The sequence below is a fragment of the Talpa occidentalis genome, unplaced genomic scaffold, assembly GCF_014898055.3.
Source record: "Talpa occidentalis isolate TD23 unplaced genomic scaffold, MPIMG_talOcc4v2.1 talOcc4.7, whole genome shotgun sequence".
In the NCBI taxonomy this organism is placed as follows: Eukaryota; Metazoa; Chordata; class Mammalia; order Eulipotyphla; family Talpidae; genus Talpa; species Talpa occidentalis.
In genome coordinates this window covers 63,311,455-63,328,204 of record NW_023605083.1, presented here as the reverse complement: position 1 = coordinate 63,328,204, position 16,750 = coordinate 63,311,455, and the positions used below count along the sequence as shown (strand labels likewise).

Sequence of the window (16,750 nt, the reverse complement as noted above, 5' to 3'; positions counted from 1 at the left end):
ATTAGCTGCCTCCCTGGCCTTTTTGCTGTTCTTCAAATGGGTCATACTTACTGCTTATTCTTCCCGGGACACTTCTCCACATGGCTTCTTTATCTTAGAATCATCCAGACCCTGGTCCTTATCCACTTATCCACTTATTCTCACCTTAGAGAATCTTTGCCCATCCTTCTAAAAATAAACCCCCCTCCACCCCACCACTCTATCCACACACCCTACTTGAATTTCTTCATAGAGCTTGCTTTTTGAAATTCTATTTTAAAAATGTACATGTTCATTTTGTTGCTACCTTACTAAGATAGTAGCTCCTCAAAGACAGAGATTTTCATCTGTGGGTTCTATACTGAATCCCCAATAAGGATGGACTATGCTAGCACATGGCACAATGAGGAATATTTTTGTAAAGACTGGTTACACAGATGTAGTGCCAAGCCCACATGGGGCAGGTTCTCTGTCAGTTGGGGCAGATGGATAAAGGAGAGTCCAGGAGCCATCAGTGGCTTTTTCAGGCTTTAATGCTCTTTCTAAGTCAATTGTTATAGGGCAGGCCTGTAGGCTGGCAAGCCTCCTAGCCCCCGGAGACTCTTTTATCTCTTTCAGCTCTCTCTGGTGTTCTTTTGTGCTCTCTTGTAGCTGTTCTGCCTTAGCTGTCTTCTGTCTCTGAGTGACTGCCCTTATAACCTCAGCTTCTAGGCTCAGGTGTGCACACATATGGGTGCCCACGCCATACTCCAGGTGTCCACAACCAGGCATGCGTGCCCCATGCCTTTGCTCCCAAGAGCCTCTGTATTCAAGGATGCAGGTGATGAACCTGACCAATTCACTTACCCTACAACAGGGCAACCCCCAAATGACTGGTGGATGCTATTGGTAATGAGGAGATGCCTGGTTAGTTAAGAAAGACTCTAGCTCAAAAAGAATTCACTGAATTTGGAGCTGCAAAAGAGAGTAATGTTCAAGTTGAGCATTCCTGTCTGTGTTGACTTATCCAAATGTACAGTTATTCGGTCTCCTGATCTTCAGTTCTTGTTGTGTTTGAGTGGCTTGTATTGCAGATTCAAATTAGAATTTCTTGTTTTTTTGAGCTGGGGCAGTGAGCCCCCTCTTGAGACACTTCTGTGTTTTGTAGCTTAAGTATAGCCCTACTAGCTTAAGTACACTGTGTCTGGGCTTACCACCACCAGGGGGCACTGTTGAGCTGTTTAAATTCTTTTGAGACCACGAAATTTCAACTCTTCCCTGCTTTAACGAATTTACAATTTAAAACAATGTAAATTCAAGTTGTTGAGATCTTATGAAAAGATAAAGCTCCCCCACCCTCCTTTTAATAGAAGGAGGGGAAAGAATCTTATATGTTGATGTGAAGAGGTACACCTAGCTGACTAATGCAAGTCTTTGTTTCAAAATCATGAACTTTTAAAAGATTTACCAGAAATGCAAAGCCAGGAATTTGGCCTTGGAAATACAGCTGATTTCCCAGAAGGAAAGCGAGTGGAATATCCCTTCTGAGTACCTTAAGTTAACCTTAAACTTACGGATGGGAACAGGATGAAGACAAGCACTTTAACTCTCCTCTGAGGTCAGCAACATATTTAAAGTTTCAGGCTGAAGGACAGAGACAAATGTCACAGTGAGAAACGGGTGAGGGGAGGGAGAGATGGAGATGGGGGTGGGAGAGACGGAGATGCGGCACTTTTCTGACTGTGGCTGCTGTGCTTCCCCGGTGTAACGGCAGGACAGGGCACTGAGCAGGTTTTCTGATCCAGCAGACCGGGTAAAGGAGGAGTCAGAGTCCTCAGTGGCTTTTGCAGGTCTTTTATTTAGATTTACCAGGTACACAGCAGGCAGGGGTGCTGGGGGGCTGGGAGGCGGGCAGGCCTCCCAGCCCCCAGCAAACCCTCACTCTATCTGGGCTCTCTCTCTGGCTTTCTCTCGGTTTCCGTTCATTCTTGGTTGCTTCTGGCGTCCCCGTGATGCCGCCCTTATAAACTCAGTCTCTCAGCCCAGGTGTACCCACTTCAGGTGCCCGCCATCAGGCATGCATTCAGGACCGCAGGGTTTCCTCATCTATCCGAATGGCGGGAGGGCAGAAAAGCCTGACACTTTTTACCTTACCCTACAGTCTGGCAGCCATGGATCTGCATTCTTCCAACAGCCTGGCTCTTTATCCTCCCTCCAGGACAGGGTGAAAAACCCTTGATGCCAACCCAAGAGCCACAGGCGCTGTCATCGGTAATGCTGTTTTCTAGCCAAGTCAAAGGGCGTGTAGGCAATTTTCATTTTCATTGGTAGAGAAAACGGGAGGGGAGAGCCCTGAGACGATGCTGATGGGTCACAGGTGCCGCGGGGGGTCGGGGGAGAATTATTGGGACTACACTTGAGGGGAGAAATCAAATATTGTACAAAAATGAATGATATGAGAAAATAAAAAATAAATGAATAAGAAAAGGAAAAAGAAAACCTGCGAAGGAAAAGTGTGTGGAGTGGGGGCAGAGAGAGAGAGAGAGAGAGAGAGAGAGAGAGCAAAGGCATGCATCGGTGTAGAGATGAAACACTTGATGTTCATTTGAAGTTGAATGTTTCTAATAGTGCCTAGAGTGCTGGAGTGAAAAGACCTGAAAAAAGTGGTTCTGTTACAGGGGAACCCCAACATGAAATGGGTTGCCTGTGGTTGGCTGTGGGTCTCACCGTCCTCACCTTAAAAGGGACTTATAATAAGACTCAGCTGCAGGCACACACAAAAAGGTTAACAAAGGGTTTATTTATGAAAGAAGGGGAAATGAAGAAATGAATAACTCAGGGAGCAAAAGAGGAAGATAATTCGTGAACGTGTCCTACCAGTTCTGCCCAACTGGAATCCCACTGGCAGCTGAAAGCTGGCGAAAAGCCAAGAGTCAGGCCAACTTGGCTGCGAAACTCCACCCTCAGGTCCCAGCAACCCTCCCTTCAGTGATGATGGGATTTATAGTTCCTGGTGTCTTGATGGCTTTGGTCTGGAGTGGGGGTGGCGCCCGCAAAACCCGTATGGAGTTTGCCCAGGACATCCTTTCCACCTGACAGTTCCTCCCATGAAATCTTTACCTTCAGCAGCAAGGCTGGCAATCTATGTGGGAAATGTCTCATCTTTACCTGCATTCATAAGATGTTGAGGAGAACACAGGTGTGTCCCAAGCCCTACAACTGTCCCTTTAACAGGGAGGTCCAGTCACCATACTTCTGACTCCCCTGCTGTCCAGGGGCCACAGCCCTGCCTCGCAAACCTCCCATCTTCCTCCTGGGGGTCCTCAGGAAGGACCACCGAGCACCTAGTCTCTTGATATCTTCTGCCATGAGTTTCTTTTCCCTGGTTGGTCACCCACAAACCTTCCAAGGACACCTCACTTTTGTGTCCTCAGTGAGAACTTCATTACTTCAGGCTGGTTCCAGAGCACCACCCCTATCCTTGTGGGTCCCTCTGGCACCAGGGGCAGACACTGCAGCAGAGGTCAGGAGAGAAACTGGTTTTCTGCACAGTTGTTTCTCTCTGTCCAGACTCTCAAAGCCTTTCGTGGACCAGGTGGTCTGGAGACCTCATGTTAGGTTGCGACAACAGTGGGGCAGACATATCCTCCCGTTCCTCCATGGCCACCTGCTCCTCTCAGCCCTAGAAATTTTCCCAGCTGTTTTCTTGCTTCCAGTCAAATCCCGGTCCTCATGTGGGGATGGGTATCTTTCTCTCTACTCCTCTCCCTAACACGTCACATCTTAGGCCCCGGGCCGCACTGAGGCAGACTGATACAGCTTATGAAAAACAGGCTGGATGCAGTCTTTGTGTTAACTTTATTTTTTTACAAACTGTGAATGGGAAAGTTTCTTTAAACCAGAAGCTTAAAATTCAGGGTTTCTGTGGGTGGTAGGAGTGGGGGTGGGGCATGCTGCAACTTAACAGTTTAATTCGGCACATCATTATTGATTGGTTAAGTGCTAAGTGCTGATGGGGATGTAAAGATGAAAAGGAACTCCTTCCTTCTCCCTGGAAGGCCGGGTCTCCTAACTCCTGATAGGGGAGATGAAGGTTGCCATTGTTTTTTCTATTGCCACCAACTTTGATGTCTAATGCCTGGTGTATGTTCCTATTTTTTTATGTATGTTATTTTCTTGCATTTACTTGAAGTTGATAGTGTAAAGTTAGAACCTTAGTTTGGGGCCGATAAAATTTTATTTTTGTTTTGAATTAACATTTTGGTGGGTTTTTGAGAGAGGAATTTCAACACTTTTGCAGTGCACTATCCCTATTGCTTACTGATTTTAATGGCTTACCCACATTAACAATACTAATCTTTTGTCATCCATATTACAGCTTCCCTCACCAGGTTATTTACTCTTGAATTTTCTCTTCCACATGCTTTTTGACATTTAGGCATTTAAGATTTTCATTTAATAAATTCCATTGATTCCTTTTATAGTGTCTGCCACTGGCATGCCAAGAAAAGCCTTTACCAAATCAATTCATATTATCTAATATTTTCTAATGCTTCTTTGTAATTTAAATTTAGACACATTTGGAATTTGTTTCAGTGCATGCCATAAGGCTACATCTACATGGTAATTTTTTTCTCCCAAATGATAATTTTTTTCTCCCATCCACTCTTGAAAGCTGTTCGTATCACACACTATATTCTCATTTATTTGTTTGGATCTCTCTTTTTTTTAAAGATTTATTTATTTATTCATACAAGAACTGGGGTACAGGCCAAAGGTACAGGGGGTGGGGGTGAGAGGATTCACCAAAGACAGAGTGGGGAACAGAACAGGCAGACTGACTGAAATGCACTGCTGAGGGGAGCAGTGGATGAGATAGGAGAGGTCTACTGTGCCATGTGGGTAGCTCCCTGGCCGGGGATCGAACTCGTGCTGCAGAGGCTTGCACTGTCTTGCACTATCTCTTTCTTAACGGTCTAGTTTCTGCCATTTCTTTGCATATTCTGTACTTACACCTTACTGTTTCAACTTTTGCAATTTTATAATATATTTAATATTTTGCAGGACACATTTTCCTACATTACTTCCCCCTCTATCCTTCAAAACTTTCTCTTATGGTAGCCCCCAGATATTTTTGTTGTTTGCTTCTAGTAGAAGATGGATGTTGCTGGCATCAGGGGATGATAATGAAGGTCACCCTTGTGGGTCTTTTCTAGTTCACATACACCTAGCAAAGGAACTGCGTTCTCCAGCACATTTCTTGCCTTGGGTCTGATTTGGTTTACATCAATCACAGCGCTAAAGGAAAGGAGAGATCTGCCAAGGACAGCGCTCTGGGAAAGATGACTGGAAGTTGAGGTTACTGGGAAATGTGGCTGAGAACCTGTCTAAAGAAGTTCAGGCTTTTATTTTAGAGAAGGTCGTCTATTTAAAATGCAAGATGGGAAAGACTGAACCAGCAGAGCATAACTCAGACTCGAAGCTACAATTTGATTGACTCAACCAGATGATAGTGGCACATTTAGATCTTCAAGAATGATGCCAGACTGGAAAACAAGCAGGGAATGGCCTTTTCCAGGCTCAGTGGGTGCTTTGTTCTGGTGTTACTGAGGGTGATGAGAAATGGGGTGGTTTTAAAAGATCAACCAAGAGATTAGAAGAACTAGAATTATGAATCTTAGAGAAACGCAAACAGAGGAATAATTGAAAAGAAACTTAAGGCGGGTGCTCACACAGAAAAGTGTAAGCAGTTTATCTCCCTTTGGGCTGAAAACAGGAAATCTGTGATAAAAGCCACTTACTTAACTGTGACAACAAAATATCACAAGTGAAAGGGCACTTCACTGACACCATAGAGCATTGAGGAGAAATTCTCAAACTGGAAGGGGCACCTTTCCCTGAGGGACCTGAGAGGGGCTTTTTGAACTGCAGCCTCTCCTAGTAGCTGCTGCAGGAACCTAGCTGTATTTTCTCCGCAGACCTTGATGCCTGACTCAGTTGCCAAAACCAAGACTCATTTTCTTTCCCCTTCCTCACCTTTTTTTTTCTTAAAGATTTCTTTATTTATGCATACAAGAACTGGGGTACAGGCCAGAGGTGTGGGTGAGAGGATTCACCAGAGACAGAGTGGGAGCAGAACAGGCAGACTGACCGAAGTACACTGCTGAGGGGAGCAGCAGGTGAGTCAGGAGAGGTCTGCTGTGCCATGTGGGTAGCTCCCTGGCTGGGTATTGAACTCATGCTGCAGTGGCTGCAGACAGCTTCATAGGTTTCATCTTAACCCCTTGCGCCACCAAGGAGGTCCTCCTTCCTCACCTTCTATCACAGACTAGCTCACTTCTCTCCTGCATGACTCTTCCTCTGTCCCCTCTGTCTCCATTCTCAGATCTCAGGTGCTCCTTACCTAGATTTTGGACAACCTGTGTGTCTACTCTTTGCCAACCATGTAAATTATATTTCTAAACTAAATGTCTGCGTGGAATCTTTAAATAACTTCTCATTATGTTCAGAACCTCAGATCTGACTACTCCCAGCGACTCTCACTTCATTGCTTACCTCTACCGAGGACTCAGCCTACCTGTGGTCCTATCTCTGCTCTCGCTTACCTCCTGCCCCCACGTTTATCTATTTCTGCACTTGATGGGCTCCACCCCCTGCACATAGTCAGGGGACTTTCTCTGCACTCCCACAGCACGCTGTGTAGAACTTTATAATCACATTAAATGCTGCCTGTTTACAAAACTGTCTCTACCAGCAGGCTCTAAGCTCTTGGTAAGTAGAAACTGTGTCTTCTGTAGCTCTTTCTCAGTCCCCCATAGTGCTGGGCACACAAATCTGGCTAATCAGCGTGTTGAATGGGGATACATGAATAACATGCTTGATAGGGCTTTAAAAACTACCCGGGCAAGCCCAAGTTTTTACTATCATTTGCATTGAGGATTTCTATCCCAGTGCTATTTTCTAATTGGGTCAGTAGAGTCTCGAGTATCTACTTTGGCTTCCTGACCCTTCATTTCACTGTGGCAGGGGCCAGTCCTAGTGTGGGGAGAATGCTTATGTATTTTTTCTCTTTCGCTCTTTTTCTCTCACTCCCGCCTTCCTTCCCCTTCCTGAGCTGATGCTGTAATAGACCTGGAAGGACAGAAGGTTTGTTCCACAGTCTGGATAAAGCATGTCTCCTTGATGTCTTCCCTGTATCCAGCACCCCAGGATGAGGGGGGTCTACTTCAATGATCTTGTCCTTGGCCTTCACACTACGCTTCTTACACAGATGCACAGAGCTCCTTTCCTCCTGCGTCCTGCTGGCCCAGTACTAGAGTTCCTGCACCCCTGCTGTGCTGGGCACCTGTCGAAAATCAACACTGGGGTGCCAGTGTGTTCTGTATCAGGCTCTTTTGGCTGTTACAGCCTCCAAATTCAGATCTGCTCGAGCAAGTGGATTTGTTTGCTCACAGAGCTGGGAAGTCCAGGAGTGGATGCCATGTGGAGCACAGCTAGATTCAGCCACCCATGAGGCAACCAGAGCTGTCTTTATCCCAGCTCTGCACCTTTGAGCTCTTATAGACTGGCCTGCAAGGATGAACTTTGCCCTCTGTGCTTTCCTGGTACTCACATTTATACCCCAGGAGGTGTAAGGCCCTCAGGTCTACCAAAGTTAAATGGTGACTCTCACTGATCAACCCTGTGGTTGGGGAGTGGTGGGCCTTGACTCGGCTTCAGGTGGAGGGACACTGGAGCACTGTGAAGACACTCTCCCAGAAGTATGGATGTGAGCATATAAAACCAACATGCAACATATGTGATATGTAAAGAGGCCAGGTACATGTGTTTGAAGATTGGCCCGATTCTCCCATCTTCTGAGAACTTTGCAATGATGGGGTTACTTTTGGCTTCGCTTTTGGCTTGCTCTTCATTCAGTGGAAGCCCTCTCCACCCCCGTTAGAGACACTGTCTCTCTTCTGGTTTATGTTGCCAACCCTCATACTGTGGGGAACACCCTTGCTGTGTTGTAGACCCCAGCTTCTTAATAACGTTCGCTGTGCACTGGTTGGAGAGGAGCTAGATCTGTCTCCAGGGTCTCCCTGCCTGGGGCTGTTCCCAAGTTTTCTTTTCTAGTCTCTTCTTCCTTTTGAACACCTGTTCCTTAAGGGATCCTTGGTCTCTGTCACCCTCAGGCTCCTCAACCTCTGTCCTTATCATCTGAGGCTGGGATGGCAGGAGCCCCATCATTCCTTCAGGGGCTGTAGTTCTGGGTTTCCACTTCGAGGACACAGTTTGGTCTTTGGCAATGTAAACACAGGCATGGTGATGGCATGGCGATGTGGCAGAACCGCCTTCGGAGTGAAATTAACTGGGTGCCACCCAGAGCTCTGCTGTCATCATCGATGATGTGACTCAGCCTGACTGGGCAATCGATAAAGCAGAGAGAGCATTGCATGCAGCTGCCATGGGGATTGGAGGAAACACCAACACTCTGAGCACAGTACTCAGCACACAGTAGATGTAGCTCAGGTGCTGTTATGGAAACCACTCCCGGGCACTCAGTGTGTTCCTGACACTGTCCAAGCTCCCTTCTTGTGTTGACTCGTCCATCCCTCAACTGGCCTAAACGGTGGGATTATTTTTATTCCCGTATTATAGATGAGACAGCTGGAGCCATAAGTGATAGGACCGGCACACTAACACAGAGCCCCTGGTCCTCCTCACTACATTAGAGTGGTGATTCCTACTGCTTCATTATAGTCCAGCTTCTCAAACATGAGCCGCATAGAACATTCACTCCACAGTCATGATGCAAACAAAGTCTTTTCTTGAAATTGATGTTTCATAGAATCTTTATGAATTCAGGTTTTTAGAAGAGATTTTATTAGTTCACTTGAAGGTTATTAAAAACCTGCTGGATCAATGTGGTGAAGCCAAACCCTCAGGGGGCCCCAGGTGAGCAGGACAGGCATGTAGCAGATCATGGGGTCAGACCCCGACTCTGCCAGTGGTGCTCTCTGGGCAAGTTACTTAATCCCTCCATGCTTCAATTTCCTCATCTATACAATGGGATTTTTCTGAGGTGATAAAGATACTTGTCCTGCTTCCCAAGTTTTGGGTAATTGAAAAATATACAAAAGAGTAAGATAGGAATCAAATGAGTTGTACTGGTGGGAGAACTGGTATGGGCCTGCGGTCCACATGACATTTCCAGGGATTTCCTCCCACATGGAGATTTGGGGCCCCACCCCTGGGGAAATTGAATCTATGGGACTAATGTAGACCTACCTTGAATCAAGGTTGCCTAGTGCATGGAGTAGGAGCTGGAAGAGAAAGTAGGCAGGTGTGCCCAGCCCCAGCCAGGGGAGGCACCAGTGGGAACAAGAGCCAAATTCTAGCTGTGTCCCAAGTCAGGGGGGTGGAGAGCTCTTCCCCTAATAGTTTGGAAAGACGTTCCTATTGCACTGGGCCCATGTAGGCATGTCAGGACAAGAAGGAAGCAATTGCTTCTAGTAAATCTCATTCACTTGCTAGCACTGTTAAGAAGATAGCACAAGAGGAGGCAAATAGAACACATCAAGTATATTTGGTTAGTTCCCAGTACATCCTAGCTGTGTTTTGCGTAAGGCAGCTGCTGGGTTTATTCCATGAATGCAACTCCCAGTTAGCTGTTAGTACACTGATGTCAGTGTTCAGATTTCCCAGTGGAAATCTACTTGGGAAATCCAGTTGCTGGGAGAACAAAATAAGGGCAGAGAGCTCTGTGATTATAAAGGATAAAAAGTCTAACCTGCTGGTCTTTCCCACCTGATAGGAACCTATCCATTAAGTATTCTGCAAGGACCACGGTTTCCACTCTTTGTCAGTTCTAGGGTATCACTTCTCTTACTGATTAAAAATTTTTTTTTGTTGTGGTACTATACATATAATGTAAAATGTACCGTTTTGACCATTTTCCAGCGTGTGATTCATCAGCGGTCAGTAATTCTCAATATTATACAGCCATTACCACTGTCTATTTCATCATTCTCGACAGAAGCTCTGGGGCCAGTAAACAATCCGTTGCCATTCCCTCCCCACCCTCTTAACCCTTGGCAACCTCTGCCTCTTTGAGATATTTCATATAAGTGAAATCATATGATGTTTGTTCTTTTGTGTCTGGCTTATTTGACTTAGCAGAATGTTTTCAAAATTCATCAGTGTTGTGGATGTTTCAGAATATGCTCACTATTTCTTACATTAAAACTTTCTTTTGGGGGCCTCCCTGGTGTTGCAGGCGGTTGAGCACAGCACTGTGAAGCTGTCCACAGCCTCTGCTGCACAGGTTCAATCCTGGCGGGCCACGTAGATAGCCACATGGCGCAGTAGACCTCTCCTGTCTCGCCTGCTGCTCCCTTCAGCAGTGTATTTCAGGCAGTCTGCCTGTTCTCTTCCCCACTCTATCTCTGGTGAATCCTCTCACTCTCCTGCACCTCTGCCCTGTAACCCAGTTCTTGTATGTATGATTAAATACATCTTAAAAAAACAAACAAACACTTTCTTTTTGTTGGCTCATGGGGATGCCTTCCTTCTTCTGTGTGTTCTGATGATAACCCTTTCTTCTCTTCAATGTGTTTGCAGAGCCTCCTCTTCCAGAAGTAGACTTTTCTACAGTGCATGGATGGCCTCTTCCACGCCTGAGACTGAGGAAAGCTAAGGAGGATAATGGGCCTATCAGGTCAGTAGCTGTCCATTTTCCATGGCTTCTATGGCATGTTTTCTTTGGCAGTTGCAATAGAGTGGTTGAGGCAGTGTGGTCAGAACATCTGTTTTGCTTTCTTGGGCCCATGCTGGGCCTTTAATTCTAAGCGGTGTCCTTCCAAATGAGCAATGAGACATCTAAGGCACCAGACACAAGCATTGGCAGCTTAGCTCAAGAAATGAGGTCATTGGACAAGCATTGGTTGATTAGGTCATTGAACAGGCGTTGGTTGATTGTCTTATTACATTATCTTTCACATTCACGGCTTCATGCATATCTGTTGGTGATGGTGGATTGGGGACCAATCCATTTCATTTACCAAAGACAGAATATATTTTCCTCTAAGTATGATCTTGGGGTGCATGTAGTGGTTTCTGAAAGGGTCGTATGGATAAGCCTTTTAACTTATCCACATATTGAATTATGTGCAAGACTGTAGTTAATGGCTGCTTCTAGGATACTAGGTGGTATTAGGATGGAATTAATTGACCTCAGTTGAAGGACTCTGTTGTGTTCAATTAAGCATTTTCTTTACAAAGGTCATAGTAAGACTGGGAATGTGAAATCATTCCCTTTTTAGAGAGGAAGATTGAGGTTCACTTGGAGAGATACTCACAGGAATAAGTCAAGGAGTTGGCAATAATCTGGTTGCCCTTGGCGTGACCTCCATTATCCATGTCTCTCTTGACCCTTCAATCTAATGACCCTTAAGTAAGATCATGGTAAAAATGAAGAAAGATAATACAAAATTGTAAAAAAGTAAGTCTGGAGGTGTTATCTGTTTGAAATTTAAGCTTCTTAATGCAGCTTAGGCTTTTTCTGTCTTTCCATTAGATTGAGTTCAGTAAGTGCTCAGAGATCTTTCCAGGGATGGATATTGAATACATTGTTCTGTTCCTTGATTCCTGACAAGTTACTGGAAGGCACTGTAATTGTGTGCCATAAGGAGAACAGAAGTTGTGATATCACTGCCCATGAGAATTTACGAGAGCAAACGTGATATTTAAGCCAGTTACGTAAGGCAAAAGGAAAAGCCAAATGACAACCTGGCCTTGTGGCTCTGTGCTGGCCGGTGCCTCCAAAACAGGAAATGGAGGTCTGTGAGTCATTCAGGGGAGGGTGGTGGTGAGAGAGAGAAGAGAAGTCTTTCCAGAATAGTCATGTTTCATGCAGCCACAACTGCTTCCCTTACGTCATCAGGATTTACCAGCAGCAAGTCGGGCAGCTCTTCGGTCTGACTACCTGTTTTGAGCTGGGGGTACAGTTTTGCCACAGTGAGACAGGCCTGAGTCTGCTTTGTGGATTTTGGGGGGCATGGTGGGTGGGGCCCCAGTGGAGTGGGGGCTCTGGGACCAAGACTTCCTTCTTTCGCTTGGTGATCTTTGTGGACGATAAGCTCTCTTGCTGGGCTCCCTTCAAGCTAGGGTCTCCTGTACCTGCCAGATTACAGAATCACCTGGCATGCTTTACCAACAGTACAAATTCTCATATTCTGCTCTGGGAGATTTTGATTCAATAGGTCTAGCCTGGGTCCTGGGGATCTGTCTAATTATCAAGGAACTCAGATATGATCATGATAATTGGGAATCATGCTTCATGCTTGGTCAATAGTGCTTCCTGTGGGCAATGTCAGGAAGCAGAATTCAGATGAACTTTGAATTTGTCCTTGAGCACTTCGACCTACATGGAACTACCAGGGATGTGAAGATATGCTGGTGGACGACATGGATTGCTGCCACATTGACTCAGTTACTGCCACATTGACAACATTTACCTGAGACCATGACTCATAAAGGTGTCCTCAAGTTCCGAGGAAAGGGTGTTGTTGCAGGTGTTTCCTGCGTGCATTGGAGGTTTAGTAAATGTTTACTGGTGAGGGAGATGACAACGCATTGCCTGCAGGCTTTGCTTTGTACCTTTTGTAGAAAGCCCTTGACTGAAAGTGAACCCAGATGAGGCAAAAATCAGGACCCTGAGGACACCCAGGATGTTGGTTGCTTAGTGAGCCAGCACCTACTGTGGAGAAGGGCACCCTTTTCTTGAGTAGTGGCTCCTGGATTCTTAAAGAGGGGAGCTAGGGCATGAGGAACATGGAGCAGGAAGTGCATATATTTACTGGTAAAATAGGAGTTTTAGCAATTATCCTAATCCTGTTTGGATTCATGTTCCTCCTCTTTATCAAAATTTCAGCTCAAGAAACATGAATGAGAGTCAATTGTGGCCAAAGAACTGTGTAAGGATTTGTAAGGATATAAGAGCAAATCTTTCAAATCCCTGTTTCAAAGCCTGATAGAGAAAGTGGATGTTCGCACACTTGCTATAAGAGGCAGGAGAGAAATACTGAATAGACAGGAATCAAAAGGAAGGCATGTTTCAGTCCCTGCAGTTTTATTCTTTCAGTTACTTTCACTGACAGATTTCTATTTGATTAAATAAATAATTATAAACCCCGTGACAGCTGATGACTCGTGTGTTTCTGTGTCCACATTCAGGGAGCACTTTCATGGTGTACATAAGACATTTTACTTTTCTGGTTCTTTCAGGATTTTGTCAGACTAAATGAGCTCATGATGACTTTGCACTTCTTGCCTCTCATTTATTTCACATGAACTTTGGTATCACTCTGAACTGTAGGGCATGTGATCACATGAGTTCCATTTTAGGTTGCCATGTGAGTATCTGGAGCCTTTTTGTAGACTTTGTGCATTAACTCATGTAGGAAGTTGGCCACCATGTGATTGCTAAACACTTCCCACAGCTGAGCTTTATTTGTCCTTGTGCAGATCACCAATTAGGTCCACCTTCCGATACTCTGCACAGGACAGAATATATGCAAACCCTTTTCCCAGCTAGAAATTTCACCTGCCTCCACAGCCAGAACTTGTCACCCATTGTCAGCCACTATTAACACACTGCAGGTTAAACCTGATGTTGCTTAAAACTGATGTTGCTAAAACCCTCAGACCATAAATTCTATGCAGGCAAGAATTTTTTCTTGTCCAGTGCAGTGTCTCCTATATCTAGAAGAGTGCTTGTCTCATAGCGGGTGTTTAATAAATATAAAAATGAGTGACTGAGTCTGATAGGCATTTTCTCTTTTCTTCCAGTTCTTATCAGGTGTTGGTGCTGCCCCTGGTCCTCCAAAACTCATTTTCTTGTGCTTCTGTACGGGCTACCTCATTTTTTAGCAACACCTCTGATGCTGATGGGTATGTGGCTGCAGAACTACTGGCCAAAGATGTTAAAGATGATGCCATGGAGATCTCTATTGGAGACAGGCTGTACTATGGGAAATATTATAATGCACCCTTGAAAACAGGCAGTGATTACTGCATTATATTACGAATCACCAGTGAATGGAATAAGGTATGTTTCTTTAAAAGCTCTGATAAACTCTGTATTTTCTTCCCATGAAATTTAACAGTTAATCATTAAATGTTTGAATATTTGTTTTCCAAGTGTTTGAGATGGACACTGCATGTTATAGCTTAAAAGTATGTTGGGGCTTCCCTGGTGGCAGAAGGGGTTAAGTTGCAGCACTATGAAGTTGTCTGCAGCCACTGCAGAGTGAGTTCGATCCCCAGCCAAGGAGGTGATCCACATGGCACAGCAGACCTCTCTTGTCTCACCTGCTGCTCCCCTCAGCAGTGTATTTTAATAGATCCACCTATTCTGCTCTGCACTCTGTCTCTGGTTAATCCTCTCGTCCCCCGTACCTCTGGCTTACATCCTGGCTCTTGTAAGTGTAAATAAATAAATCTTTAAAAAATATGTTGCATACTTTGTCTTTATAAAGACAGTATAGAGAAACCTTCATGGAGCTTTGGTGGTGGGCAAGGTGTGATGACATACATTTAGTTTGGTGGGGGCTATACCCCTAAAACATACAATGTTATAACCAGTGCTTATAACTATATATATAAAAAAAGTAACTGTGTAAAAACAGAAAGAAATCATTGCCAAATCCAATTTCCTAAAGTTCTTCTGTGTTTTATTTTTTGGAGTTTTGTTTATATTAGGTTTGATCCACTGTAAGTTTTTGTGTGGCATTAGGTAAAGGTGTCACTTCAATATTTTGTATGTGGATGTCTAGCTTTACCAGCACTATTTGTTGAAATGATTTCCTTTCCCCACTGAATGATCTTGGTATCCTTGTCAAAAACCACTTGATGGGCCTCCCCGGTGGCGCAGCGGTTGAGCACTGGGATGCGAAGCTGCCCGCGGCCTCTGCGGTGCCGGTTCGATCCCTGGCTGCTCCCCAGCCACTGGAGGAGGGTCCCACATGGCGCGCAGACCTCTCCTGCCGCCCGCTGCTCCCCTCAGCAGTGTACTTTGGTCCTTCTGCCTGCTCTGCTCCCTGCTCTGGCTCTGGTGAATTCTCTCACCCTCCCGTGCTTCTGACTGTACCCAGTGCATGTACAAACAAACAAATAAATAAATAAAATGCCTCTATTAAAAAAAAACAATAATTTATTCTACTCCATTGGTCTATATGTCTGCCTTTATGCCAGTGTCATACTGTTTTCATTACTGGTGCTTTGTAATCAAATGTGAAATCAGGAAGTGTGAATTTTCCCTTTCTCCCATTTTTTTCTGTTTCCTTCCATCACTTTGTTCTTCCTTGCTAAGACAGATTCTAAGAATTATTCTTGTCTCCTTCCCTTTTCTTATCCTCATGTCCAGTCTGTCATCAAATGGTGTCGGTTCTATCACCTCAGTGCTATTTAAAATCATCCTTCTTTCTCCTTCACTAGCACTGTTGAGCTTTTGTCATCTCTTGTCTGAAGATCAATTTCCTAGTTCATCTCCCTGTCTCTGATTCTACTTATTTTCTTGATCCATAGTACTGCTATAATAAGTTTTATAAAACACAAATCTGATCAAGACACTCAATTTTCATGAGCTGACTTCTTCACCTCACCCTGCCAATTTCTCTCCTTTAATGCAGTCTGTTCCCTATTAACTGCCTTGCTATTTGAGGTCCCCTTTCCTTTACTTGTTATTCTTGCATATTAACTTCCATTAAATGCATTTGATGCACTTAGTTAGCATAGAGGCAAAATTTAGTCACAATTTAACCTCATAGCCATTTAAACCTTTCCCCAGATTTTTTTTTCAGTATAAATGTATATTTTTTCAATTTTTAGTAAAATAAAAATCAGAATGTCCAAGGCTCTCATTTGAAGGGGAAACTCCGAAGGAAGTTGGAAAAAATCTTACTCTACTCCTGCTATTCATTTTCCTCTGGGGAATATTCTGCTGAGTTCCATCATAGACAGTCATCTCAGCATCCTGCCTAGACAGACATGCACATTGTAACGGTGCGGGGCACTAAGAGAAGGGGCTTCATTCCAGTGAACTCGTGGGTCCTACAGATCAGCTTTCACACATGCCCTTTTTGCTTTCTTCCTTGTTCTTGGCTACATTTTGCGTAACTGAGGTGGCAGGTAAATATCATCTAGAAAGATGAAGTATTAGTAAACACCAGGACTTCTCACAGCCTTGCCGAAATATGCACCACTACTTACAAACCTGGCAGGTATGTTGATCCTTTGCAGCATAGTTCTCTTGGCAGCCAGAGCCAACTGCTGAGAGCTTTCCTGTTGTTTATCCACATGGTGATCATGTGGCTAAGTTGTAAGATGATAGTTAGATGAGATTTTAAAGCTCTTGTAGTCTAAATTAAGAGAGAAAACTGTGAAACTTGTAGGATGACCACGTATTATTGAAATTGATATCATGTGCCTCCTAGTGAAATATGTTGCTGTGTTCCTTTATAGGTGAGAAGATGCTCCTGTGCGGTGTGGGCTCAGGTGAAAGGTAAAAACCATGTTCTGCCTAAGAATGATGTCCTTATTTCTCCTCATTCCAATTTGCATCATCAAGCATATGTTAATGAGATTTCCTTTTAACTTGTCTGGGGTGGCAGAAACTGGTCTCATACTAGCTTAAGCAAAACCGTGGCTTGAAAAGGATGGGGGCAGGGAGCTTACAGAATCAGAACAAAAGCAACATCACCAGGACTCCAGGACTGGGACCCGGACTTGACACCATCAGTGGGAATTTGCC

At 44.6% G+C, this 16,750-nt stretch overlaps 1 protein-coding gene across 1 annotated transcript in view; it reads left to right on the top strand.

Moving 5' to 3' along the window:
* The window catches only part of SUSD1 (sushi domain containing 1), a gene marked incomplete at its 5' end in the record, with an annotated part of 105,633 nt that overhangs the window by 73,454 nt on the left and 15,429 nt on the right, over positions 1–16,750 (top strand). Inside the window, 3 exons of the mRNA XM_037493177.2 lie at positions 10,561–10,657; positions 13,789–14,047; positions 16,462–16,501. Coding sequence (XP_037349074.1) covers positions 10,561–10,657; positions 13,789–14,047; positions 16,462–16,501 — 396 coding nt within the window. The remainder of the gene's footprint in view (positions 1–10,560; positions 10,658–13,788; positions 14,048–16,461; positions 16,502–16,750) is intronic.